Source organism: Triplophysa dalaica, chromosome 15 (genome assembly GCF_015846415.1).
Source record: "Triplophysa dalaica isolate WHDGS20190420 chromosome 15, ASM1584641v1, whole genome shotgun sequence".
Classification (NCBI taxonomy): Eukaryota; Metazoa; Chordata; class Actinopteri; order Cypriniformes; family Nemacheilidae; genus Triplophysa; species Triplophysa dalaica.
The window spans coordinates 15,317,956-15,344,166 of NC_079556.1; the positions used below are offsets into that span (position 1 = coordinate 15,317,956).

General features: G+C 42.0%; 1 protein-coding gene across 1 annotated transcript; it reads left to right on the forward strand.

Annotated features, from left to right (window-relative positions):
* The first annotated feature begins 6,105 nt into the window (after positions 1-6,105).
* Positions 6,106-26,018, forward strand: si:dkey-16j16.4 (uncharacterized). Its single transcript, XM_056767690.1, has 9 exons — positions 6,106-6,178; positions 6,289-6,428; positions 6,520-6,585; positions 9,646-9,879; positions 18,983-19,064; positions 21,165-21,640; positions 23,199-23,252; positions 23,984-24,163; positions 24,291-26,018. The coding sequence occupies exons 1-8, from the start codon at positions 6,106-6,108 to the stop codon at positions 24,128-24,130; spliced, it is 1,272 nt and encodes a 423-aa protein (XP_056623668.1). The 3' UTR covers positions 24,131-24,163; positions 24,291-26,018.
* The last annotated feature ends 193 nt before the right edge of the window (positions 26,019-26,211 follow it).

The window sequence follows — 26,211 nt, forward strand, 5'->3', positions numbered from 1 at the left end:
GCAGCATGGTCTGTACACACCACAAAGGGAACTCCTTCCAGGTAGTGATGCCACTTTTCGACAGCCCATATCACTGCAAGACATTCTTTTTCTGAGGTTGAATAATTCACCTCTGCTCCTCTCAGACCCCTCGAGGCATATGCAATCACGTTTTCCTCTCCTTTGATGTTCTGAGTTAGAACTGCCCCCAGGCCAAATGAACTAGCATCTGTCTGGACCTGGAATGGTTGCGACAGGTCAGGTTGATCTAATACAGGGGCGTGTTGCAAAGCATATTTGAGATTCTCAAAGCTTAACTGGGTTTCGTCAGTCCATGCCCACTTCACACCTTTCCGCTTGAGTTGATTCAATGGGACAGCCAGTTCAGCAAAGTGGGGAATAAATTTGTGGTACCACCCAACTAACCCCAAGAATCTCTGAAGTTCCAACAGGTTTTGCGGGATTGGGTACTCACTGATGGCAGCGACCTTGTCAGAGTCAACTTTTACTCCCTGCTCAGACACCACATGTCCCAAAAACTTAAGCTCTGCTTTCATGAAGTGGCATTTCTTAAGATTTAAGGTAAGATTTGCCTCCTTCAGTTTTTGGAAGATAGCTTCAAGATCCTTTAAGTGTTGCTGCTTACTTGGGGAATAGACAATTATGTCATCTATGTAGACGAAGCATACATTTCCTCTAAGTTTACCCAACACTCTCTCCATCAACCTCTGGAACGTAGCCCCTGCATTTTTTAGCCCGAAGGGCATGGTCAGGAAATTAAACAACCCAAAGGGGGTTATGAAAGCTGTCTTCTCCCTGCTGCTTTCTTCCATTTCGACCTGCCAATATCCCGATTTTAAGTCAAGTGTACTAAAATAACTGGCACCATGTAATGACTCTAGTATTTCATGGATGAGCGGCATCGGGTAAGCATCTTGGGGGGTTTTGGAGTTAAGACGGCGATAATCAACACAGAACCTTAGACTTCCATCCTTCTTTGGAACAAGTACTACCGGAGATGCCCAAGGGGATTGAGAAGGCTCGATAATGCCTTCCCGCATCATCCTATCAATTTCGCCTTCCATCACCTCTTTCTTTAAGGGAGAAGCTCTATACGCTTTCGACCGTATTGGCAGGTCATCCGTTGTTATAATCCGATGCGTAGCTTGTTTAGTTCTCCCTAGACCCGAACAGACCGTAGCCCATTTATTTAAGAGGGGTTGGATTTCTGGTTGGTGTCTTGACATGACGTCCTTTATGCTAGTTGCTGATGCCATCTCAATCTCTCCGTCCTTCGCGGTTGGTACAGCCATGAACAAAGAGGTAACCTGTTCCCTCTTTAGAACGCATGACTGCTCCCACTGAGGCTGCTGGAGAAAAGGGTATATTCTAACTTGCCCTTTAACCATCAACTCATAGCTCATAGTGGCAACATTCAATTGTACCCTGGTTTGTCTCAGGAAGTCAAGTCCAAGGATCAGGGGAAATGCCAGCTGCTCATTTGACATTATATAGGTGTCGATGGACCAGACCATTCCATGCCAATCGTAATCCACAAGGGTTCTACCCTCTGACACATGAGCCTTTCCATCGGCCACAATGAAAGTCTTACTTGAACCCTGCAGCAGGCGATCTTCTGTTTTTTTCACCACTTCCCATAGCTGTTTTTTCATTAAGGAATAGGTTGAACCAGTGTCAACAATGGCTTCGATGTGGTAATTCCCCAGACCGATAACAACTTTTAGCAGAGGTGGTGTAGTTGTTTGAATCAATGAAACATGTTGAACAGAGGTACTTGGCGACTTGGGTAGTTGATCACGCCGGAATGCCGCACTCTTCTTTCCTTCATTTGTTCCCTTGAGCTGGTTGACTCGAGCCCAATAATCCTTCTTTGAATTCAAATCCCTCTCCACTAAAGATCCCACTTTTACCAGCTGCTCCACGGTGTGCACAGCCCCTCTTAGACTACTTGCCAGGGAAGGGTTACAACTATTGAGAACTCGCCTCACCACCTCCTCTTCTGGCAAGTCGTCCTTCCATCTCAAGCACAGGGCCCTATAATCGTATGCAAAGTCGCGGATACTCTGGTTTGGGTCTTGAACCATAGCCTTGACCTTGTCTTCCAACTCAGCCTGGTAATCAGTAGAAAGGAAAGCAGTCATAAAGGAGACCTTGAACTCATCCCAGTTGTGTATCTTTAACTTTTCAGCCACCCACCAACTCCTCGCCGGGCCAGTTAGTACTGCATTAATGGTAGCTAGCAGTTCCACATCTGTGAGGGGTCTAAGGGAGAGGAAGTTTTCACACTTCTCAATGAACTCCAAGACATCGCAAGTTTCACGATGTTCTCCAAAGGAGGGAAATTCCAAATTGATAGGTGGCTTAGGAGCTGTTGGAGATGAAATTACAGAGGAAAGGGGCCCTGCCTCTGAAAGACTATGGCTGAAATGGTGGAGCGAAACTGGGGTACTAGTTGTCTTTATGCGTGCCATTTCTTTCCTCCATTGCTCGTCTCGGCGCTTGAAACAATTCACCATCTCATTCTCTAAATGGGCCAATGATCGGTTCATTCCATCTTTCAATGCATCGATCCTTTTGTCAAGTGCATCCCTGAAACAGGCTTCCCGGTTAACCATACTATCGTTGCAGGCAATGAAATCATTTCTAATTGTTTGCACCTCCGTCTGCAGAGTCTGAAGAGTTGAAGAGAGAATAGTTATTTTAGTTTCAAACGATTCCAGCATTTCCCTACTAGGATTTATCACAGGAGGTTCATCCTCTTCACTTCCTCCCACCTGACTATGACTGTCAATATACATGTCACTCATCAAGGAACTTAATTCAATGACTGGCACTGGTTCTCTGTATGATAAGTCAGGGGAAGGTTGATAAGGAAGGGACTCTGAACACTCGACATGCTCAGCCACAGCCTGCTCAACAACATTACCAGAGGGGTCATCCATGCTTCACAGTCAAAAACCAACAAAGCTAGTTTTAAATATAAAAGGCACAATATCGAACTTCAAACAGTTTTTTTAAATGTTTGCTTCCCCGTACGGGCCACCATCTGTAACAAACACAACTTTTTTCAGAAGGGTTTAATTACTATCACGGGAAACGTTTGACCAAATTGTTGCCTTATACCCAAACAAACATAGTCCCATGAATGAAAGTTCTTCAATTGAAACGTTGGATGTAGCTTCCAGTAAATAAATCCACAGGCAAGTAAAAGGAAAGGAAAAAATAATCAAAGTACTCATCAGTAGGTCGTCTCAGTCCTTTTCTGATGAGATATGGAACGCAGGTAACAAAAATCCAAATGAAGACAAAAATAGTTCCAATGTCCCCAAAGGTGAAAATGTAGAATCCACTGGGTTACGGCCATTCAAAACCAAGTTATTCCCCAGCTCATGATCCTCAGAAGTGCGCCAATTGATCCAGAGCTGATGCTCCCCAAAACATGCCACCTCACCAAACAAGAAGACCCTCCTTCCCAAAATGGCCGCCTTACCCCTCTTATGGGCAGGCCTGATATAATAAAAGTCCTTGGCAGCCCACAAAAGTCTTCATATTTTATCTTGCCCACAATGCCAAAAAGAATGTTTAACAGCCAACATATCTTGTTAATGAAAATAATTAACAAACATTTTAGCTTGTGAGACAATCATATATAATTAATCTTTCACAACTTTACCCATATTAATTACTCTCCTGGAGGCTTTGCTGGGACAGTGTCACAGTGCAATAATGTACTTTTAGTGCTTCACTCACTCGACTCTGAAACAGAATAAGACACAACGTTAGGATGCTGTGGAGACTCGCCCCAGAGTGGTGCGTGCATGTGGCTTATATGCCCGGCAGCTAATCGGCATCAGGTGTAGGCGATCAGCAGCCAGGCCGTTTCCTAGGCGACGCTGATCCTGGACCTGTACCCTCGCCACAGATGATAATCTGCTATAAATCTCATCACCACGATAAGCAGTGAGGGGACCAGAGAATATTACAATGTCTGACATCATGCTTGCGAGCTCTTAAATGCGAGCTCAAACTTAAATTTGCTTGACTTCAATCAGTTTGTGCCCTTATTCTGGGCTTTGTCTCCCATAATAATAAGACATTCATTTAAACACACAATTGACTTTTCTCCTAAATTGATACAAGTTAAGTGTATTCTGCTGAAAAGACTTAACCTCTGATCTTTTATTGTTTTTGTATGTTTGTAAGCTTTTCCAAATGTTGATTTGGGTGTGCATGTCTAGAACAAATCTGACAGTGTATGTTTTTTTTTTCCTAAAACATATGCATGAAATAAAGAAAAGTTTGTCTCATGTCAAGTGAAGTTTAACTAAACTTGGATTACCTAAATATATACCAATATGCAAATGCTTACATAATCTATTCAAAATCTAAATTTAAAGTTTAGTTAAAGGTATAGTGTGTAATATATAATACAAAACTATGTTGTGAGTGGTGAAGAAATACCTTACAAAATGAACCGAAATGTTTATATTACCTTACAATTAGCCATTTTATGTATATACACCGCGGGCACACCCTTACATGTAATTTATCAAATTGCACAGCCATATTTCTATAATAGCACTACACGGACAAACTGAGCGCGTTTCGTAAAAGGAAGGATGCACGGGACTATGTTTTTCTTCTTCGGCTGTGTTTTGGAGGCAGCTTGCAAAGCCACTACATTGAAGGATTAGCAGAAGTAGAGGAAGAACAATAACCAAATTTTCTTGTCGTGTTTTTAATTAGAAATAGAAACGGTTCTTTGTTGCAGTAAGAAGTGAAATTTGCGCTAATGGCGGACCACACATACTCTGCACACGAGCCGACAGAGCGTCAATCTGTGTCGTCAAAAAAGAGAAAATACGATGCGGCAAGGCGAAGTCGAGACAAAAAACGGCAGAAAACCCGAATAAACATCTGCGTGGTTCTTTTAAAAAAGGAGGGCATGAAGCAGGAAACGGTTTGCTAAGCAACGCCGAAGTTGCCAGCTTTCTGCTGGACCGGTAAGTTTGTCTAATTTTCGCAATATAAGTGAACTGTTTGTTTGATAGCTTTCGCTAATAGATGAGGATGATCATCAAGAGAAGTAGCGTTTTTCCTTGTAAATTTTGAGAACTTTGTAATTGCATCACAAGTCCTTGTTGCATGGCCGTGAGCAAATCAAGTTAGAAGTCATGTTTACAATCATAATTTGCATAAATCGGGTGTAAATTATATTATAATACTGCTTAGCTTCCACATCCTCTCTTGTGCGGTCCTCGCGAGTAAAGTTAAGTCCTCTGCCTCTCCTCGTCCTGCCTGCATCTCCAACACCCCTACCTCTCCGCCCTCTTCCTCTCCCTCTTACTACCTGTGTTTAGTCCTCTGATTGCCTCTGTGATGATGAGAAAAAAGTCTGCTAAGACTTTCGAGGTTAGATTACACGCCTTTAGCATTAGCAAGCCGTTTCAATAGGCTGTAAATTACAAACCAAGTAACCGTGCCAAAAAATGCTATGCAAAATAAGCGAATAAATCACTGACACAATCTTAACAAGTTACAATAATATTCACTATAACGATAACAGAAAATGCTGAATTCAGTCAAAAAAAAAAATTCGTACATAAACCTCGTCACTTGACTTGCAAAGGTTAGTCTCTGCTGTCTCAGACGATGACATCTCTGTCCTGTGTCCGTAACTTCAGTCTGTTGTTCGGCTGTGAGACGTAGATTGCAATTATCAACACCACCGATAATGGCCGCTATAATTTACGGAACCCTTTTGTCCCGTGACGGCAACCGTAGCTTCTCTAATGGGAGGGAGAGGGGGTAGCGGAGCTGTAGGTTGCAATTTCCTACATTGCCAATAGTGGCCCAAAATTTACACACAGAACCTTTAAACTTCAGTTCAAAATTTAACACAGTACAAAAATGAATTAGACAGACAAGTTTTACAGTATACCATATTGAAATATATTCTGCTTATATTCTGCAGTTAGTATTTTAAGACTTCCACAAGTCAAGACTTATTATCTACACAAAAGGTAAAAGTCTAGGAATAATTTTGTACTATAGAGCTTGTTAATCGACGTCATGCCACGTCAAATGTTGCTCCATCTTGGGATGATGGCTGCAAGGGCCATCAATGGCTGCGTCAAGTGTTGGGTTTCCAGCACGCTGGGACAGGCATGGTGGATACGTACTGCCCGCACTGAGGGCGGTTCATGATTCAGACATCCCATGATTCATGGGTGGCTGTGTTCCAACGGGACTCAGCCTCCACCTCGTCTACTTTCCATTTTGTGACAGCAGCTACGGCGAGCAGCGAGGGTGATATCAGAATAACTCTGAGTTTTCATTCCGTCAGCCACTGGCTCTTGGACCGTTCGCACCTCGTCTCGTCTGAACTTTCCCCAAGAGACGGTCCCACCATCTTGTTCCTCAACCACGTATTTGGAAAAGTTGCATGATGATGATGAGATGTCCCTTGCAGCATTGAAGGGTGACTTACTGTATTCTGACTCCGATGATTCCTTGCAGCTCCTCACTCTTCCCCATCTCATGATGAAGACCATTCTCCTGATAGCGCTCGCCCTCATCAATGCGGTAGGGGAAATACAAGCATTCTTAGTGTCCCCAGCATGCCTAGAATTCGGGCCTGATGATTCTCACGTTATCCTGAGACCCCGGACTGGCTTTCGGGACCAGGTGGTGAACTTGCAGGCGCTACCCACCGGGGAGGAAGACCCAACCCAATCCATGTTGTGTCCAGTACCCGCACTGCCCCTCCATCTGGATAGCATGCAGAGCTTCAGGAGCTATGATCGGCTCTTTGTCTGAATTGGAGGTCAGCAGAAGGGGAGGGCTGCCTCCAAACAAAGACATTTACATTTAGACATTTAGCAGACGCTTTTATCCAAAGCGACTTACAAAGAGTTTAGGAGCAATAACCGATAGTTCATACAGGAGCCATAATACATTAGGTGCCAATACAAAGTTACTGGTTTCAACAAAAGCTAGACCACTACCTGTTGAGAGAAAGGGATAGTGGATACATATATATTTTTTTTTTCATTTGTTTGTCAAGTATTCAGAGAAGAGATGGGTTTCAAGTAGTTTTTTAAATGTTGTGAGAGGTGTGGTTGAACGGACAGAGTTAGGAAGAATGTTCCACCAGGAAGGAGTTGTGAATGAGAAAGAGCGGGAGATCGATTTACTGCCCTTATGGGAAGGCAATACAAGACGCCGCTGGTTTGCTGAACGCAGTGATCTTGATGGGGTGTAGGAGTGCAGGAGAGTGTTGAAGTAAGCCGGTGCAGATCCAGTGATAGTCCTGTAGGCAAGCATTAGTGACTTGAATCTGATACGGGCTGCAACCGGTAGCCAGTGAAGAGAGATGAAAATGGGAGTCACGTGAGCCCTTTAGGGCTGTTGGAGAGGCGTGCTGCACCAGCTGAAGTGGTTTGATAGCCTTTGCAGGAAGACCAGCAAGGAGAGCATTGCAGTAGTCCAACCTTGAGATTACCAGGGCCTGGACAAGGAGTTGTGCCGCATGCTCCGTGAGATAAGGTCTGATCTTTCTAATGTTGAATAAGGCATATCGGCATGACCGTGTTGTCTTTGCAATGTGATCATTGAAGGATAGCTGTTCATCAAATATGACTCCGAGGTTCCTGGCTGTTTTGGAATGGGTGATCGTGGTATTGCCAAGATGGATGTTGAAATCGTGTTGGACCGTAGGGTGTGCCGGAAACACGAGTAGTTCGGTCTTGGCAGGGTTCAGCTGGAGGCGATGGTCTTTCATCCAAGCTGAGATGTCCTCGAGGCAGGCTGTAATGCAACCTGCTACAGTGGTATCGTCTGGGTGAAACGAGATGTAGATCTGGGTGTCGTCGGCATAACAGTGATATGAGAAGCCATGTGCCTGTATGATGGGTCCCAGTGATGTCGTGTTGATGGAAAAAAGCAGCGGTCCAAGCACCGACCCCAGAGGGACCCCAGTGATCATGTGGTGAGCCGTGGACAGCGAGCCCCTCCATGACACCCTGAGGGATCTGTCGGAGAGGTAGGATTTGAATCAGCAGAGGGTAGAGCCTGTGATTCCTAGTGATGACAGGGTTGCTAGCAGTATCTGGTGATTGACAGTGTCAAACGCTGCAGATAGGTCTAGCAGAATCAGGACCGTGAATTTAGATTCCGCCTTGGCTAGCCGCAGTGCTTCTGTGACCGATAGCAGTGCCGTCTCAGTGGAGTGGTTTGTTTTGAAGCCAGACTGCTTGTCATCCAGTAGTTTATTCTGGAACAGGTAGGAAGACACCTGGTTGAAAGCTGCCCTTTAAAGTGTTTTTGCTATAAATGGGAGGAGAGAGACAGGTCTGTAACTGTCGGGAGTAGAAGGGTCCAATGTTGGTTTCTTCAGTAGGGGCGTGACCTGGGCCTGTTTGAATGTGGATGGAAAAGTGCCAGTGAGCAGGGAGGTGTTGATGATGTGTGTGAGTGCAGGTGTGAGTGAGCTGGATATGTCCTGAAGGAGATCGGGGGGGATAGGGTCAAGGGGACAGGTGGTGGGGTGGCTGGAGAGAAGCCTGGTGACTTCAGTGTCTTTAAGTGGGGTGAAAGAGAAAGAGAGTGGGGTGTCCTTAAGTGGCTGGAGAGAAGCCTGGTGACTTCAGTGTCCTTAAGTGGGGTGAAAGAGGAGAGTTCGATGGTTGAAGTGTGGGAGGTGTTTCCCAAGGTCTGAGGTACAGAGAATTGTTTGCTGATGGATGATGTTTTGTCAGTGAAAAATACAACAAAGTCTTCCGCAGTCTTCCGCATAATGAATCATGTTTTAATCTGAGATTATTTAGAATCAGTTCTAGTATGAATGCCATGCTAAGGCTACTTGTTACTAACTTTGTAAGTACTTCTGCTCATGATAAATTCATTTCAGTTTTTACATTTTGTTGTCAGTAGTTTTATTAAATATTAAAATAGGCTATTAGGAATTTGCTTTAGCACCAGAGCCCACAAACTGTTTGTATCAGAACATAAAATGAATGGCCTGATTAAACATTAGATGTTTACTTTTTATATACCTATTCTACTGGGCTGAATTTATTAAATATTATTTGAAAAAGTTTTGTTCGGACTTCCGCCTCAAAGAAAATATAGAGACCGCACATAGCTGCACGAGCAAGGGCTCTTGCAACATGCCATCGCTGCCGAGGTTTGACGCAGTAAGACAGTCATTGCAAATTTCTTTAAAGATCCTGTGAGTTATGGGAAAAAAAAGTCAAGTGGTAGACACCTGCACTGAGCCGGAGGATCCCACAAGAGTGACGTGAAGACACAGTGCGATCCTCAACCCAAATTAAGGCCTTTACTGATGCTGACTGCAGCCCAATAACCATAAAATGGCATCTGCGAGAGAAGGGCATTAAGAACAAAATACGTCTTCAAAAGCCATGTCTCCTTCCACGCCAAAAACTTGCCCGTTTTGAATTTCCAAGGGAGCACCAAACATGAGACATTGACAGGTGGAAAAAGTTTTATTCTCTGATGAGAATTTTTACCTGGACGGTCCTGATGGCTTCCAACATTACTGGCATGACAAGGAGATCCCACTAGAGTTGTTTTCTATGCGGTACACTATTGGAGGCTCCATCATGATCTGGGGTGCTTCAGGTTGTGCAGGGCCATCAAGCGGTGTCTTGCTTTGTGGACATGTTAAAGCGGGCATCCCATTTGACTGAGGGCACTCATCTGTGTAGTAATGACTGGGTCTTTCAACAGGACAACGCTGCAGGTCACAACGCCCGCCTGACAAAGGACTTCTTCCAGGAGAATAACGACACTCTTTTGGATCATCCTGCATGTTCCCCTGATCTAATTCCCATTGAGAACATTCGTGGATGGATGGTAAGGGATGTTTACAAAAACGGACGTTAGTTCCAAAATGTGGATGCTTTTCGTGAAGCCATCTTCACCACATGGGGCAACGTTGCCACCAGCCTCCTGGAAAAAATTGCATCAAGAATGCCAAACGATTATTATCACTAGCACCAATATAATTAGTATAATATTTTTTTTTTTTTTTTGTATGCCCAATCACTGGTAAGCTAAGACACGAAACGTGTATGATGTGTTTCACAATATTAAGGGTGTATTTATGACCATTATATAATTATATAAGTATATTTATCGTACTATTGCATACTTATTTTTCCAACAAAATGTTGTTGTATTTTTTTTTTGTAGTCATACAATACATTCCATTCTTCTTTCTTTATTATTATTATGTTTATTATTATTTTCTGTATTATTGGAAACCCTATACTCTGTATGTTGGATGCTCTTGTTTTTTTTGTTTCTTTTGAAAATATATAAATAAAGAACATATGGCAAAAAAAAAGAATGCCAAACGAGTGTGAAGTGATCAAGAAAAACGGTGGGGCTACTCACTGCTGAGTCCATTTTTGAATCCTTTAGTTCTGTTAAGGGGTCGACAGATTATATAACTGGCCGATTATCGACATTGATATTAAGCATTTTTTGGATTATCGACATTGGTCATTTTAAAAGCCGATTTGCTGATAAAGTAATTTAATTTTTAAATGCGCTATTTGATTCTGATGCAGCCAAGGATTTAGTGAGACCCGTAGGAACACGGCACTCTATTCTGTTGCCTAGAGTAACGACCGCCCACCGCCCATCTGATTTGTAGGGAGTCACATGTCCAGCCAAACTATGTCAGATTGAGTTATTATCATAAATGTTCAGACAGACAAGTTATAATCTCCGTCTTGGCGCGTATACACGTAAACACAGTCTGTTGTCGTCAGTGGGTGTCTTCAGATCTGTGTTATAAGTGTTTTTCCTTGATGTCTTAACGTGCTGCCACATCTTTTTCTATTACTGCGGAAAAAGACTTAAATACTCCAGTTATTGTGGTCATTCAAATAAGACTAATGCATGATTTAAAACTGTGATTGGTCTACTTTTATTTTTGTGTACTCATTATCTACAGAATGTATAATCTAATAGCATTTGAAATGTTTTAGTGAAGATGTGTGAAGTTGCCACATCCTTCTTTATCCAGCTCTATCATCTCAGCCCTTGTCAGGTCGCCGCTTCCCGTTCTCCGCTCTACCATCAGGTCTGGGCATGAACTGCATCCTGCTTGATGTGGTAACCTTGGAACAATGAGATAAGACTGGCTTAGAGCAGAGTACTGTTCTACACTCTTTGATGCAACAAGTACATCAGTTGTTGTTCGAAGTGTTCCTGGTTCCGGTTGATCTAACTAATGCAGCCTAAACCCTTAGAGGATTTATATTATGGAAGTGTAGTATATGCAAGATTAAAAAGATGTGTCTTTAGTCTAGATTTAAACTGACAGTGTGTCTGCCTCCCGGACAGTGCAGGGAAGACTATTCTCAACTCAACTTTATTTATATAGCGCTTTTTACAATTTTCATTGTTACAAAGCAGCTGTACATGAGACACATTGAATACAAGAAAAACAACTAAAGGCATATACAGTTGAAAGAAAAAGTATGTGAACCCTTTGGGCTTACTTGTATTTCTTCATAAATTGGTCATAAAATGTGTTCTGAACTTCATCTAAGTCACAACAATAGAGAAACACAGTCTGCTTAAACTAATACCGCACAAACATTATACGTTTTCATGTTTTTATTGAACACAACATGTAAACATTCATAGTGCAGGGTGGAAAAAGTATGTGAAACCCTAGGCTAATGACTTCTCCAAGAGCTAATTGGAGCCAGGAGTCCGTCAACCTGGGGTCCAATCAATGTTATGAGATTGGATGTGTTGATTAAAGCTGGCCTGTCCAATAAAAACACACACCAGTTTTGAGTTTGCTGTTCTGAAGAAGCGTTGTCTGATGTGAACCATGCCTTGCACAAAAGAGCTCTCAGAAGACCTACGATCAAGAATCGTTGACTTACATAAAGCTGGAAAGGGCTACAAAAGTATATCTAAAAGCCTTGATGTCCATGTGTCCACGGTAAGACAGATTGTCTACAAATGGAGAAAGTTCAGCACTGTTGCTACACTCCCTAAACGTGGTCGTCCTGTAAAGATGACTGCAAGAGCACAGCGCAGAATGCTCAATGAGGTGAAGAAGAATCCTAGAGTGTCAGCTTAACACTTACAGAAATCTCTGGCACATGCTAACATTTTTGTTGACAAATCTACAATAAGGAAAACATTAAACAAGAATGGACTTCATGGGAGGACACCACGGAGGAAGCCACTGCTGTCCAAAAAAAACATTGAAGCACATTTGAAGTTTGCAAAAGAGCACCTGGATGTTCCACAGCACTACTGGCAAAACATTCTGTGGACAGATGAAACCAGAATTGAGTTGTTTGGAAAGAACACACAGCGCTATGTGTAGAGAACAAAAGGCACAGCACACCAACATCAAAACCTCATCCCAATTGTGAAATATGGTGGAGGGGGCATCATGGTTTGCTGCCTCAGGCCCTGGACGGATTACTGTCATCGATGGAAAAATGAATTCCAAAGTTTATCAAGACATTTTGCAGGAAAACTTAAGACCATCTGTCCGCCAACTGAAGCTTAACAGAGGATGGACGATGCAACAGGACAACGACCCAAAGCATAGAAGTAAATCAACAACAGAATGGCTTCAACAGAAGAAAATACGCCTTCTGGAGTGGCCCTGTCAGAGTCCTGACCTCAACCCGATTGAGATGCTGTGGCATGACCTCAAGAGAGCGATTCACACCAGACATCCCAAGAATATTGCTGAACTGAAACACTTTTGTAAAGAGGAATGGTCCAAAATTCTCCTGACCGTTGTGCAGGTCTGATCTGCAACTATAGGAAATGTTTGGTTGAGGTTATTGCTGCCAAAGGAGGGTCAACCAGTTATTAAGCCCAAGGGTTCACATACTTTTTCCACCCTGCACTATGAATGTTTACATGTTGTGTTCAATAAAAACATGAAAATGTATAATGTTTGTGCGGTATTAGTTTAAGCAGACTGTGTTTCTCTATTGTTGTGACTTGGATGAAGATCAGAACACATTTTATGACCAATTTATGAAGAAATCCAAGTAAGCCCAAAGGGTTCACAGGGCTCTAGACTAACTTTTTGCACTGGTTGCACTGGTGCGCCTTACTTTTTTTCTTGGGTGCACTAGCACAAAAGTTAGGTGCACCCAAATTTTAGACCGCATCGCATTTAACATTTACCTGCTTTGACCAGTTCACTTTTGTTTAATGTCCATATGCGCAAAATTTACTTGTAAATGTTTATCTTACAAACTGTTCAACATTAAGTTCTTTATTTGAAGCACACATTTACAAGAAAGGTAACTTACTGAAAAAGTGTTTGTACTTAAAGTGCTTCAGTTAAGTGAAATTAAACTTAAAAGATCTCAAGATATATGGACAAGGGCTTGAAGGCTCCGTGTAGGAGCATTGCTTATGATTTTTGGACGGATCTGGCCTTAAATTAACAGTATTTACGAAAAAGTTGTGAAGTGTTCTTTTCATCTTCTCTCATCATCCCCTGCTACATCCACTCTGTTTAACTAACAGCATTAGTCTCCTCACCTCTCTGTCTCACTGCAGCACACGCAAAAAACGTACACACCAGAGGTTGCGCTACAGTTTTTTTTGTCCGTCATTTTGACTGAGAGGCTCGTAAAAACTCCGTCATAATCTGTCATTACCCATCATTATGGTTCAAGGTGGCGTTATGTGCTAATTTGTATGTTCATGACGTCATCACGCTGTACTGGCGTCTCGGAACTTGTTGTATTGTGATACAACCGAATGCCCAATAAAGCCGGTACAGTTTTGATACCATATTCAAGCCCTTTCCAAATCACTTTTTATTTTGCTCATATCTTGTGTATGTAACAAAAGTTATGGCTGATATCGGCTGAAGCACTGTTATTTTTAGGAACGAAATTTGGAGTAAATCGTGTTTAAAGTTCAATGATGAAATTAAAAGCACAACAGTCCAGTATCACAAGTAAAAGTCACTTTCCAGTGGTGAGAGACTTACTCTATTAACAATTTATTTAAAAAAAGCCTAGTGTTGAAGTCTATAAAATACTGTACAAAACCGTTTGAATAAAACGTAAGTAATGAAAATGGTGCAGCGCACACATAAAGAACGAGAGCTCTGCCATTATCACTACACAAGAAATTAGCAAACATTACGGACAACAAATAATAAGCAGTGAAGCAAGTTTTGCAACGTTGTTTATCATGTGTTTATCTGGACTTGTGATCATCTCTTGTTTGTTTTGCGATCGCGGTCCGGCTCGCGTGAGGAGCGGTTATAACTCCTGGTGCTGCAGACTTTGAGCTCTGTCAACTCACGAAAACATTGTATAAAAAACTTTGCGTGACATAGTTTACATAGTACTGGCGGGAAATGTGCATTAATACTCCTTCATTCTTCATGTTATGTGGTTTACTTTGATAGGTCAACTGTCTTTCCCGCGTCCCAGCGCGACATCCGACGCATATGTCTAGTCAGTAACAATAACAGGTGAAAACACGCAGGTCGCTTTTCGAGCATATCACGCTGAAGGGAAATGGGTATTTACAAATTGCCCTCATTGTAATCCGACAAAATGACGGGCGGCCATCAGATTTTCCGTCACGGGTGAAAAATCCGTCAATGACAGAGACTTTATAGTTAATGCGACCTGTGGTACACTCACGTGCAGGAATATCTGGACCAATCAGAGGGGGGTCCGCCCTTCACTATCATTGATTGGTTAAGACCACGATATGGGTCTAATGTGTGTTTTTTATTGAATCACAGGAAGACTTTCAGGGTTGCGGATACTTTTTTTCCCCTCGAACGGCTGGTCGCACCGGTGCGACCTCTGATAATTTTAAGTCGCACCATTGAAAAATAAGGTCGCATGTGCGACCAAATTTGTCGCACTCTAGAGCCCTGGTTCACATACTTTTTCTTTCAACTGTACCTGTAAAAACAAGAAATAGGTGAAAACAACAAAAGACAGACATTCAAATGCTCCACACACACAATACGCATACATACTTACACACATTGACATAGACGCCCACACGCAAACACCCTGACTGCCCTGACTCTGATAAGCCTGAAACACAAGTGACTTCGTGACATTTCTGAAGTTTTGACTTGACCTGATACATCTTTTGAAATAGCTATGCTTACTTTCAAAGTGCATGGTCCAAGTATGTATGAGTGGATCAAAGTGTAGACTCAAGTCTACAAAAGAGCTTTCCTGTAGCTCAGTGGTAAGAGCATTGAGTTAACAACGCAAGGTTGTGGGTTCGATCCCAGGGGATTGCAAATACCTATGTAAAATGTATAGGATAAGTCTTTGGATAAAAGCTGCCAAATGCCTAACTGTAAGTGTAAATGTTAGTCTGTATAGTGAAGAAGATAGGGGTGTTTTGATCTCAGATTTGAATGCGGGAATAACTCTTGCCTCATTTCCACATACTCTTCAGTCAGTACCTTCATGTAAGCAATGTGAGACTCTTAGAGGCTAGGTGCACAGACAAATTCAACTAACTCCCTCAGAAGAAGTACCAGGGGCAGGTTTCAATAAGGAAGTTCAACCAACACAGAGTTTAAATCTGAACTCTGAGTTGTTTCACTCAGAAAATCGCTACTCTGAGTTTTCAGTTTCAGACCAGCTGATATGAGTTAGTTCAATCCACTCTGAGTAAGTTCACCCTAGGTTACGTGCATGCACCATGGCAATAAAAAGCCATCATCAATTGAGTGAAGATAGCATGATTCACCATGGCAACGGCATGTGACAAAAAGCGCTCTGTTTATTTCTCGCCAATCGAATTGAAGGTACTGTTACAAGCGTATGGTGAATATGAGCACATATTTAGAAAAAAGAGCAACACAGCCGCAGCAGTAAAAGAAGAGAGTTGGCGTGGGAGAAAATTGCTTCATGTGATAATGCTCAAGTTTATATGTCAATCACTTTTATATTTATTTTGTTAGAATTGTGAAAATGGGAATTAAATTTAACTATCTCGCTCTCGCTCTCTCTCTCTCTCCCTCTCATGTAGGTGCAATCCTTCTGCAATAAAAATATCTTGGCAGCAGCTGAATATGAAATACAATAATATCATTCATTCAGGAAAGTTTAAAGAAATAAAATGCTCTTGCTAGTAGGATGCCTGATTGGGAAATGTTAAATATACTACTTAAACTGGCCTTAAAAGTTAAGATAAAACGTCCAAACCGTGCCTCACAAACAAGATACCTCACGTTCTGAAACCAAAAACCCTGACTATTCCATTTTCTGGGGTTGTCTTACTTTGAGTTTGCACTTACCCTCCTTTCTGAAACGGGCCCCAGCTGCCACTCATTTTCACGCATTTTCAGCATCTGCAATTCTGTCATGTTCCAAAATAGGAAGAAACCTCAATAGCCACCTGTTTTGGGCTGCATGGCCTCCAAGCTTTTTTTTTTCCAAGCTCTACAACAACGCTGAGATGAGTGGGAAAAGTTAAATTAACAGCAAGGTATTTAAATGAATAGTTGTTGCATAGGGAAGATGGTGAGTGAGGAATATTTCCAATTATTGTTGATAACCTGTGCCTCTTCCGGTTTGGCGAGGAGAATGAGAGTAGGAGTAATTTGTGGAGAGAGCAATGGGTGTGGCTGAGTCTTCAGGACGAGTCCATGTCTCAGTAAGACCTAGAATGTGAATGTCAGACTGGCTGACTGGCAGTTCCAGAGACCCACAGAGAGGTGTGAATGGGAAGCGTGTGAGAGTGAGCGCGTCCTGCCTTGCGTCTTAGGTGAGAACGCTGCCTACGGTGGAGTAGAGGAATAAGCTTGAAACACATGATGTTAGTTTAAAATTAAATGAAAGCAAAGGTATGTTAATATATATTTATGTGCCTTGCCGGTGTCATTGCTCGGTTGGAGTTGCAGGTCTTGACTCTCGTAGGTCTTCACACGAGGAGACGGAACAAGAGGGCTGATGCTACCACTGACACTTACCGCGCAAACGCAGAGGCGTTATAACATTGCATTATCCCTGCACATCTGTTGATTCACTAAGTGTTCGTTCAGAATGCATGAAATACCATTTAACCCCCCCTTAAGCTTTTCCTCACGCCATATAGAGTGTGATATGTATGGGCTCTGAGTTTTCAATCCACAAGAGAGCTTGTAATGCACTCTGGCTTTCCCTGCGCCAGAAAGAGTTTAATTCCTGCAATGCCTATGGCTCAGGCTATTCCTTGCTATGCACTGACGGTTTAAAACCAGTGCATGAGTTGTTCCTGTTATAACAGGAAGGTAATAACAGCACATGTGGGTGTCAATGACGCATTAGGATTAATGACATTGATTTACAGCAATAGTTTACTTTCTTTCGTTCGTTTAAAAGGCTGCAGTGGGAAGTAATAATTTTGCCAGCTGCACTGAACTCACACACTGATAGAATGTCACACAGGGCTACGTTAGCTTCTGTTTTTTATTCACAAATCCAGCTTGGCATAGATAAATGCGTAAATGGCCCTGCCCCTCAATACTATTGTGTATCGACGATCCACAGGCTGGCGAAAGAACGATCTGACTATAGAGAATATTGCCCAATGGGTGTGCAAAACAGGAGACTCCCGAAGGCTGTCCGAATGTGTTTCTCGGAGCTGCCTTCATGGCCAAACGTTGCCTCCGAAGTCATTGACTCACAAATCAGCTGCCTAAGCTTTTGGTCGTAGCCTGTGTTCTCCACTGGCCGGCTAATAAAATTGAAGTCTCGGGACAAAATGGAAGTGCTGCACATAATTTACTTCCCCGTTCGAAAATAAGGCAAATAGGGCATGTGATCATGACATGATCTCCCTTTATGTGCAGTTGGGCCACAGCTTCGATTGATAGTAGCTAGATGTTGTCTCTGTAATAGGACTGTGTTCTATCTTTTGTATGTGTAACCCTTTTTTTTGTCAAAAACAAATTAAATGGGGTTAGTTCCGAATTGTCCAAGTCAGTAAGTATCGTTAAAACTGCATAGTCTGCAGACAGTATGAATTCAGTTAATTGTCCCAGCATCTGTTAAGTCATCACATTTAAACCCTTGCTGTTTTTTGTACTATTTCCTACAGCAATGAATTTCAAGACAATATCTGACAATTACATGTGTTGAATAAAAAAGTGTTCATTGTTTATTGCACCTAAACTAGCATAATTATGCATTCATTAGACTGTCCTGCAGATTATTTGTTCATGAATAGTTGATTTTGAGACTGTCGCTTATACAAACACACGGTCCTGAGCTGCTGTGAGGTCCTATGCATATGAGACAGAGGACACTTTGATTCATTCATTTGCTGTCCCCCTCCTCTGTTCTCTCTCACTTGGTGTTTGGTGTTTTGGCTGAGTGAAAGGCTGAAGAGAAGTGGGTGTGTATGTGTGTGTACTGTAGAACAGATGGCAGCTGGTTAGCCTGGCTTGGACAAGGTAATTACTATGCAGTGTGTTACTTAAAACTCTTTAACTGGTGCAATCTGTTTGGGTTTCTCTTCGTTTCACTTTCTCATTCTCTAACAGACTTTCTAACCAGTTTAGTTTCTAAAGGAATCTTATCTTCATGAACTAACAGTTCAAATTCAGTAGAGCTAAGCTTTTTACAGCTGTTTATGTTGTTGTTGTGGTATTGGTTGTGCCTGTTTTTTAGTTCTCTTAACCCCACACTACATTTCTTCTTTTCACACCCTCGGGTTTGCCTTTAAACAAGATAGGCCTAGATAAGCAAAAAATGCACACACTGAGCAAACTATAGTATTTAGCATTGGCTTGGATTGCATAGGCTAGGTTTTCTTCAAAGTGGGAAAACCGTTTGCTGAGACATGTTTGGTTTGCATGAAACTTACTTGAGTTTTAGCAACGGACCCTTTGTGAGTTTTCTTTTTACATGTATATCACAAGGACTGTTTCCTAAACTGCGTTAGTCATTTTTCTTCACTTTTAAAACAGATTTCCTACCATGGCATTGAGGAGGGAGGGGAGAGTGATGACTCGGAGGGTGAAAACCAAGAGCTGGCACAGATTGACAGAGGTTTGTAATTGTGTTTGCATATACTGTATGTGTCACATCAATAATACCTAATTTCCCACTTGTGTACATCATGGTTCGAAACCTTGAACTATGAACATTGTGTGAGATTGAAATCCAGACTGTGTATGCATTTAAATTACTAATTTCTTGTACTTGCAGTACAAACTGTCCTGGCCTAAGCCTAAAAGCACAGGAAATCGTCTGATCTGGTATGTTAGGATATGACTGGTGTAGTCGTAAATTATCAAGGCTGGAGTCCTGTAAGTGGTTGTTAACATACTGACAATTACCTTTTCAGTGACAGAATGACTTTCATCTTCCATGAGAGCTGCTGATTTGAGGTGTTAATGTGTATACAGACAGGTCCATAAATATTGGGACATCGACACAATTCTATGAAACGAACAAGATGTGCTTTAACTGCATACTGTCAGCTTTAATTTACATCCAAATCAGGAGAATGGTGTAGGCACTACAGCAGCTTGCATATGTGCCTCCCACTTGTTAAGGGACCAAAAGTAATGGGACAGAATAATAATCATAAATCAGACTTTCACTTTTTAATACTTGGTTGCAAATCCCATTAACAGTCTCGGTTGCAAATCTCAATTACAGTCTGAAGTCTGGAATACAGAGACATCACCAGACGCTGGGTTTCATCCCTGGTGATGGTCTGCCAGGCCTCTACTGCAACCGTCTTCAGTTCCTGCTTGTTCTTGGGGCATTTTCCCTTCAGTTTTGTCTTCAGCAAGTGAAATGCATGCTCAATCGGATTCAGGTCATGTGATTGACTTGGCTATTGCATAACAGTCAACTTCTTTCCCTTCAAAAACTCTTTGGTTTGTTTTGCAGTATGCTTTGGGTCATTGTCCATCTGCACTTTGAAGCGCCGTCCAATGAGTTCTAAAGCATTTGGCTGAATATGAGCAGATAATATTGCCCGAAACACTTCAGAATTCATCCTGCTTTTTGTCAGCAGTCACATCATCAATAAATACAGGAGAACCAGTTCCACTGGCAGCCATACATGCCAACGCCATGACACTACCACCACCGTGCTTCACTGATGAGGTGGTATGCTTAGGATCATGAGCAGTTCCTTTCCTTCTCCATACTCCTCTCTTCCCATCACTCTGGTACAAGCTGATCTTGGTCTCATCTGTCCATAGGATGTTGTTCCAGAACTGTGAAGGTTTTTTTAGATGTCGTTTGGCAAACTCTAATCTGGCCTTCCTGTTTTTGAGGCTCACCAATGGTTTACATCTTGTGGTGAACCCTCTGTATTCACTCTGGTGAAGATGGTTGACTTTGACACATATACCCCTACCTCCTGGAGAGTGTTCTTGATCTGGCCAACTGTTGTGAAGGGTGTTTTCTTCACCAGGGAAAGAATTCTTCGGTCATCCACAGTTTATTTCCGTGGTCTTCCGGGTCTTTTGGTGTTGCTGAGCTCACCAGTGCGTTCCTTCTTTTTAAGAATGTTCCAAACAGTTGTTTTGGCCACGCCTAATGTTTTTGCTATCTCTCTGATGGGTTTGTTTTGTTTTTTCAGCCTAATGATGGCTTGCTTCACTGATAGTGACAGCTCTTTGGATCTCATCTTGACAGTTGACAGCAACAGATTCCAAATGCAAATAGCACACTTGAAATGAACTCTGGACCTTTTATCTGCTTATTGTAATTGGGATAGTGAGGGAATAACACACACCTGGCCATGGAACAGCTGAGAAGCCAATTGTCCCATTACTTTTGGTCCCTTAACAAGTGGGAGGCACATATGCAAACTGTTGCAATTCCTACACCGTTCACCTGATTTGGATGTAAATACTCTAAATTAAAGCTGACAGGCTGCAGTTAAAGCACATCTCGTTTGTTTCATTTGAAATCCATTGTGGTGGTGTATAGAGCCCAAAATGTTAGAATTGTGTCGATGTCCCAATATTTTGGACCTGACTGTATTTGCATATATAAGCAGCTTCCCAATACAAGCTCACGTGATTTGAGATGATTACTGTAGTTGCAGTGGGCTATATCAACACAGTGCCCACTAACAAGACACTTAAACCCAAGATTTTTTAAATGATGTTATGCTTCCTACAGAGCGTCGCCGAAACTGCATTTTGACCCCTCTCGCGACAAGCCAGCAGCACAATCAGGGTGTGCTTTCTCCTTCCCACCTACGCCACCTTCGTTTCCTGCTGGACCCTACTCTGGACCACCACAGTTCTGAAGAGGTGCTAGAACGCTTTGCAGGAGCCACATGGGCCGAAGGGGGCCGGAAATGGCAACGTCATGGAGACATTAGCAGCGCTTCTAGTGATGAGGAGGTGAAGGACCTGTGTGGGCAAAATGAGCTGCCCGTTGGGGTTCGCTTGATCGCCACCTCGCCTCGTCCTGCTCTATTTAGGTCCTCCCCTCCTCGTGCTCTCAAACTGTCTCACACGCCGACCCGTCTGCCTGTCCGACCCATCATTCGCAGCCACTTTGAACAGCCTTCTATGCCTTACTGGCGTAACCGGCCCGCTTACACTGAAGAACCTGGTCGGCCCAGCCTGGACCTGGAGAAGATGCAGCAGGTTAGCGATTCATTAAGTATCTGATTGTTGATATAACTTTGATTTCACGATTTGGTTTCTACTGAACAGAAATAAAACGTATACATTTTCTTGATGATGAGGACAATGATGCAAGAGATGCTCTGTGATTTGCCTGAAAGCTCATCTGGACAGAATAGTTGTATGGGACTTACAAACCTTAAATATTCATGACTAATTAATAGCCTGTACTAGCTAAATAAAGAACTGCTGCACACTACAAAGTTGTTTTCCAAACCCCTCTCCACTACAGTCTATAGACTTGCTGGGCAGGGAGCTGTCACTCCAGAATGCATTTTTTAAAACCTTTTTTATTTTTCCACTGTATATATATTTTTTTTTTATATTTTTTTTGACATATTCACAATTATTTGAACAGTAACAGTGAGAGGACAGGAAACAAAGTGGACCACAATGCACCACAAGCCGGGACTCGAGCTTGGGTCGCCTGGAGCGCAACAGCGCCATATTCCATTGTTTCTTGAAAGTTAGCTCTTTTTTTGTATTGGCAGAAAACCATCAAAACCCAGCATGAAACTTTATTCTATACAAAAAAGCTAAGAATTGTGTTCGTAAAGGGAAGTTAATAAAGACCTGTAATCATAAGTTGCAGATGCCCAATGATTTAATATTTATCAAATGCTGCAATGCAATGACTTTAAAGCCTTTTTTAATGTAACTTGTTAAGATTTTTGGATATATAGAACACTTCTAATACAATTTTCTCGCAGGTGCAAATTTCCTCACAACACCCTGTTTTAGGTGCTGTTTACACTAGCCCGTTGTCGTATGAAAACGGCAAATGATGCTCCTTCATACCTGCGTTTTCACACGCATTTCAGAAAAAATCTCTGTTTAATCTACACTAGAAAACGCATGCCACATGACCATTCAGGCATGCTGGGCATTCACACACAGGTGTAAACAGTTGGTTGTTGATGACAGTTGGTAACTAGTCACAGACCGGCCAGTACAATAATGAACATGATGAGGAAAAGGACAACTTCGTGTGTATAGATGAGGTGTTGTACATGTTATTATTGAAACTAAAACGGGGTCTGCAGCGTTTCCAAAAGTCTCCGTTTTCAGGGGTAGTGTAAACACCAGCCATAAGCATAGCAACAGTTATGCGTTTTACTGCCTTAGACCAGCAAGCTTACAGACTACTCCATGTGTTCCTCGAGAGAGGAATCTGAACTCAGATTTATTTTTTATAGAGGTTTTGTAGACTTTTAGCCTGATTTTCCATACAACAAAAGATCCATGTCTATATGACAACTGCATAAACTGTATTAAATGTAATATTCATAGACATAAAATCAATGTTTGTAATGGATACATGGAAACAGCTTTGCAGCGTGTCATTGTGCAGTGTGATGTGGAAATGTGAGGTATATAAAATATAAGGTTATATGAAACACTTTAGTATAGGGACCAATTCTCCCTATTGTTAATGGTTAGATAAAAGTGAGAATTGGACCTTGAAAAAAAGTGTGACCAAAAGTTTAAAAGTATATTTTTCTTCTGCTCTTTGTTTTAGAAAATGCTTCTAAAAAAGAACTGTGGAGGGAAAACAAGGACCATTAAGATTCAGGTAAGCATTTGTCAAGTGTGTCACTTGTAGACTGGATAATATACCTGAAAAAAATAGTTTATTGGGTGACCTCTAAAAATTGTGTCAAAAGTTTTTTTTTTTTCAGATGAGAAATCTGAGGAAACATCATTTATATTTCTCATTCAATTTATAATTTCTATTTGCAATGTAGTAACTATAGTATAAAACAATAAAATCTGTTAAATATTTTTTTCCACTGATGAAGAATGACTTTACATTTAGTAATTTAGCAAACTCTTCTATCCAAAGCGACTTACAAAGAGTTTAAGGAGCAATAAGCGATATGTCATAAAGGAGCAATAATACAACAGGTGCCAATCTACTGGTTTCAACAAAAGCTAGACCACTACCTGTTGAGAGAAACATTTGTCTGTCAATTACTCACAGAAGAGATGGGTTTTAAGCAGTTTTTTAATGTTGTGAGAGATGTGGTTGACCGGACCGAGTTAGGAAGAATATTCCACCAGGAAGGAGTTGTTAATGAGAGAGAAAATGATTTACTGCCCTTATGGGAAGGCAATACAGAGCGAAGGTTCCATCTAAAATAAACAGGTGGTGGTTTTGGTGTTGTTTTAGTACACTTAGGAAGGAGCATGTTGAAAGTGATAAAGAAGTTGTCAGAAATGTGAAGAGGTGTTGCTTGAATGTTATCTGTGGTGCAGTTACTGGTGTAGATGAGATTAAGCTGGTTTCCTCATCTGTGAGTACAGACTGTGGTAAGGCGCGTGAGGTGGAACGAGGCGGTGAGGGTGTGGAAGTCAGAAGCATTCATGTTGAAGTCCCCAAAGACTACAAGAGGGCCACCATCCTCCGGGAATGATGAGAGGAGCACATCTAACTCTTCAATGAAGTTGTGAAGAGGACCTGGGGGGCGGTAAACTACAACAACGGTGAGCATAGTGGGATAAGTGATATTAACAGCATGATATTCAAATGAATAGTTGTTGCACATTGAAGATGGTGTGGAATATTTCCAATTATTGTTGATAAGCTAACCTGTGCCACCTCCCCTTCCAGTTTGGCGGGAAGAGTGAGAGAAGAAGAAGTTTGTGGAGAGAGCAGCAGTTGTGGCTGAGTCTTCAGGACGAAACGATGCCTCAGTAAGACCTAGAATGTGAATGTCAAACTGGCTGGCAAACACATGGATGAAGTCAGTCTTGTTCACAGCTGACTGCCAGTTCTAGAGACCAACAGAGTGAGACAGAGGTTTAGAAGGGGAGGTGTGAATGGGACGCGCGTGAGAGTGAGCACGTCGTGCCTTGCATCTTGAGTAAAAACACTGTCCGCGGTGGATTACAGGAATAAACTTGAAACACATGATGTTAGTATAGAATTAAATAAAAAGCAAAGGTAAGTTAAATATACTTATGTCTCTTGCTGGTGTCTTTGCTCGGTGGAGTCGCTCAGGTAGAGTTGCAGGTCTTTACTCTCGATGGTCTTCACACGACGATGGCTGCACATGAAGAGGTCTGCACACGAGGGCTGACGCTTACAGCACCGCGCAGAGGCACTGCTTAAGTATGTGTTAAGATTAGCGCGAACAGAATACAGCTGAAACACGCCTTCTCGATTAGTAAAACAAAGCCTTGTAGTGAATGGATCATTGAGAGGAAAGCTATAAACCCCCTCACTCCCTTTTGTCCTGGTTTCTAGATACCATCATCAAAAGACCATAGCAAGCATGGCTCCATTTAGGTTTTGAACTCTCACCGAGAGTGTGATAACCATTTGGTTCCTCTGTAGGATATTTACGACTCCTTAGCTTCAAAGCATTAGTGATAAGTCTGTGTCTCATCTCTAACTCAACATCTGAGGCTAACCAGAGAAACTTCTCTGACAAATAGGATCTAATGTGATTGAAACTAGCCTTTTCTGTAAATGTATCTAAATGTCTAGGTTGTGTGTTGGCGCTCGTGCCATTTTAAATAGTCTGTAACTGTTGAATATACAAGTTTTGATTTGGGGTTCATTTGATGTATTCATACGTTGGGATGATTCACAGTTCAATGCCTTGAATGTGTCATATTTTACTACTCCTCTTTGAATTCCCTATATGATGAGCTATGTTATAAAAACATAACATGCATCATACTGTGTCCATGACTAAGATAGTAACTAAAGGTATTAAATGCTAACTGGCCAACACAGTCACAACTATTCAAATGAGGTGCCATGAGAAACAAAGGAACTTTCTTTGTCCCACTTATCATTTTCATGGAATTGGCCCGCAGACCATCTGCGGGCAGGGCAGGTATGCATTTAAAACACCATCACCGATCCACTTCGGATTATACCTTTTTGGAATTAGGAATTGGAAGGGAAAGAAAGAGGACGCGGAGGACAATCCAACAGACTTGGCTTGTGGCTCCCCTCTGGGGAGTCCGATTAGGCCATGGAACTTCGGACTCAGAACCTAAACTTAGCGTTTCAACAGGACTGCATTCTGAAACCATTCAAGATTTCCATCCACGCGCATACGGATATTGGTCCAACACCGAGATTGCAAGTATCTGTTTCTAAATATAGAGTAGCTGTGAAAGAGCTTTCCTCTTTGTTAAAGATGATTTTATTGGTTTTCAGACATGTTTTACCTGCCTCGCGGCCATGCCCTCCCTCTCTCTCTCTCTCTCTCTCTCTCTGCGCTTCCTAGCCCATTTTAGTTTCATGTCTTATGAATTTGTTTGTGTTTATGCGATCATCATTTATGTTACCATGTACAATAGTTTAATAAAAACCATGAAGGCATTTGTGATGGGTTCTCTGTGTTCACGCTCACAAACAGGTCACTTAAACTGTGTTTCGATCTATGCTACCTCTGCTCTTAATTCTGTTTGGTAAAGTCACGTTACTTACGGTCATGAGATAACGTTAGTGTATAAATCATCAATGCATTTGCTGGACGAATACATATAGGATTTTTATCACTATACCGCTAATC

What these genes read in the sequence shown, in the direction of transcription:
- si:dkey-16j16.4 (XM_056767690.1), top strand. Translation starts at nt 6,106, where the DNA reads ATGGCTGCAAGGGCCATCAATGGCTGCGTCAAGTGTTGGGTTTCCAGC. An exon ending in CCATCTTGTTCCTCAACCAC is followed by an intron (nt 6,429 to 6,519) that starts GTATTTGGAAAA and finishes GATTCCTTGCAG; the next exon opens with CTCCTCACTCTTCCCCATCT. An exon ending in ACCTGGAGAAGATGCAGCAG is followed by an intron (nt 21,641 to 23,198) that starts GTTAGCGATTCA and finishes TCTTTGTTTTAG; the next exon opens with AAAATGCTTCTAAAAAAGAA.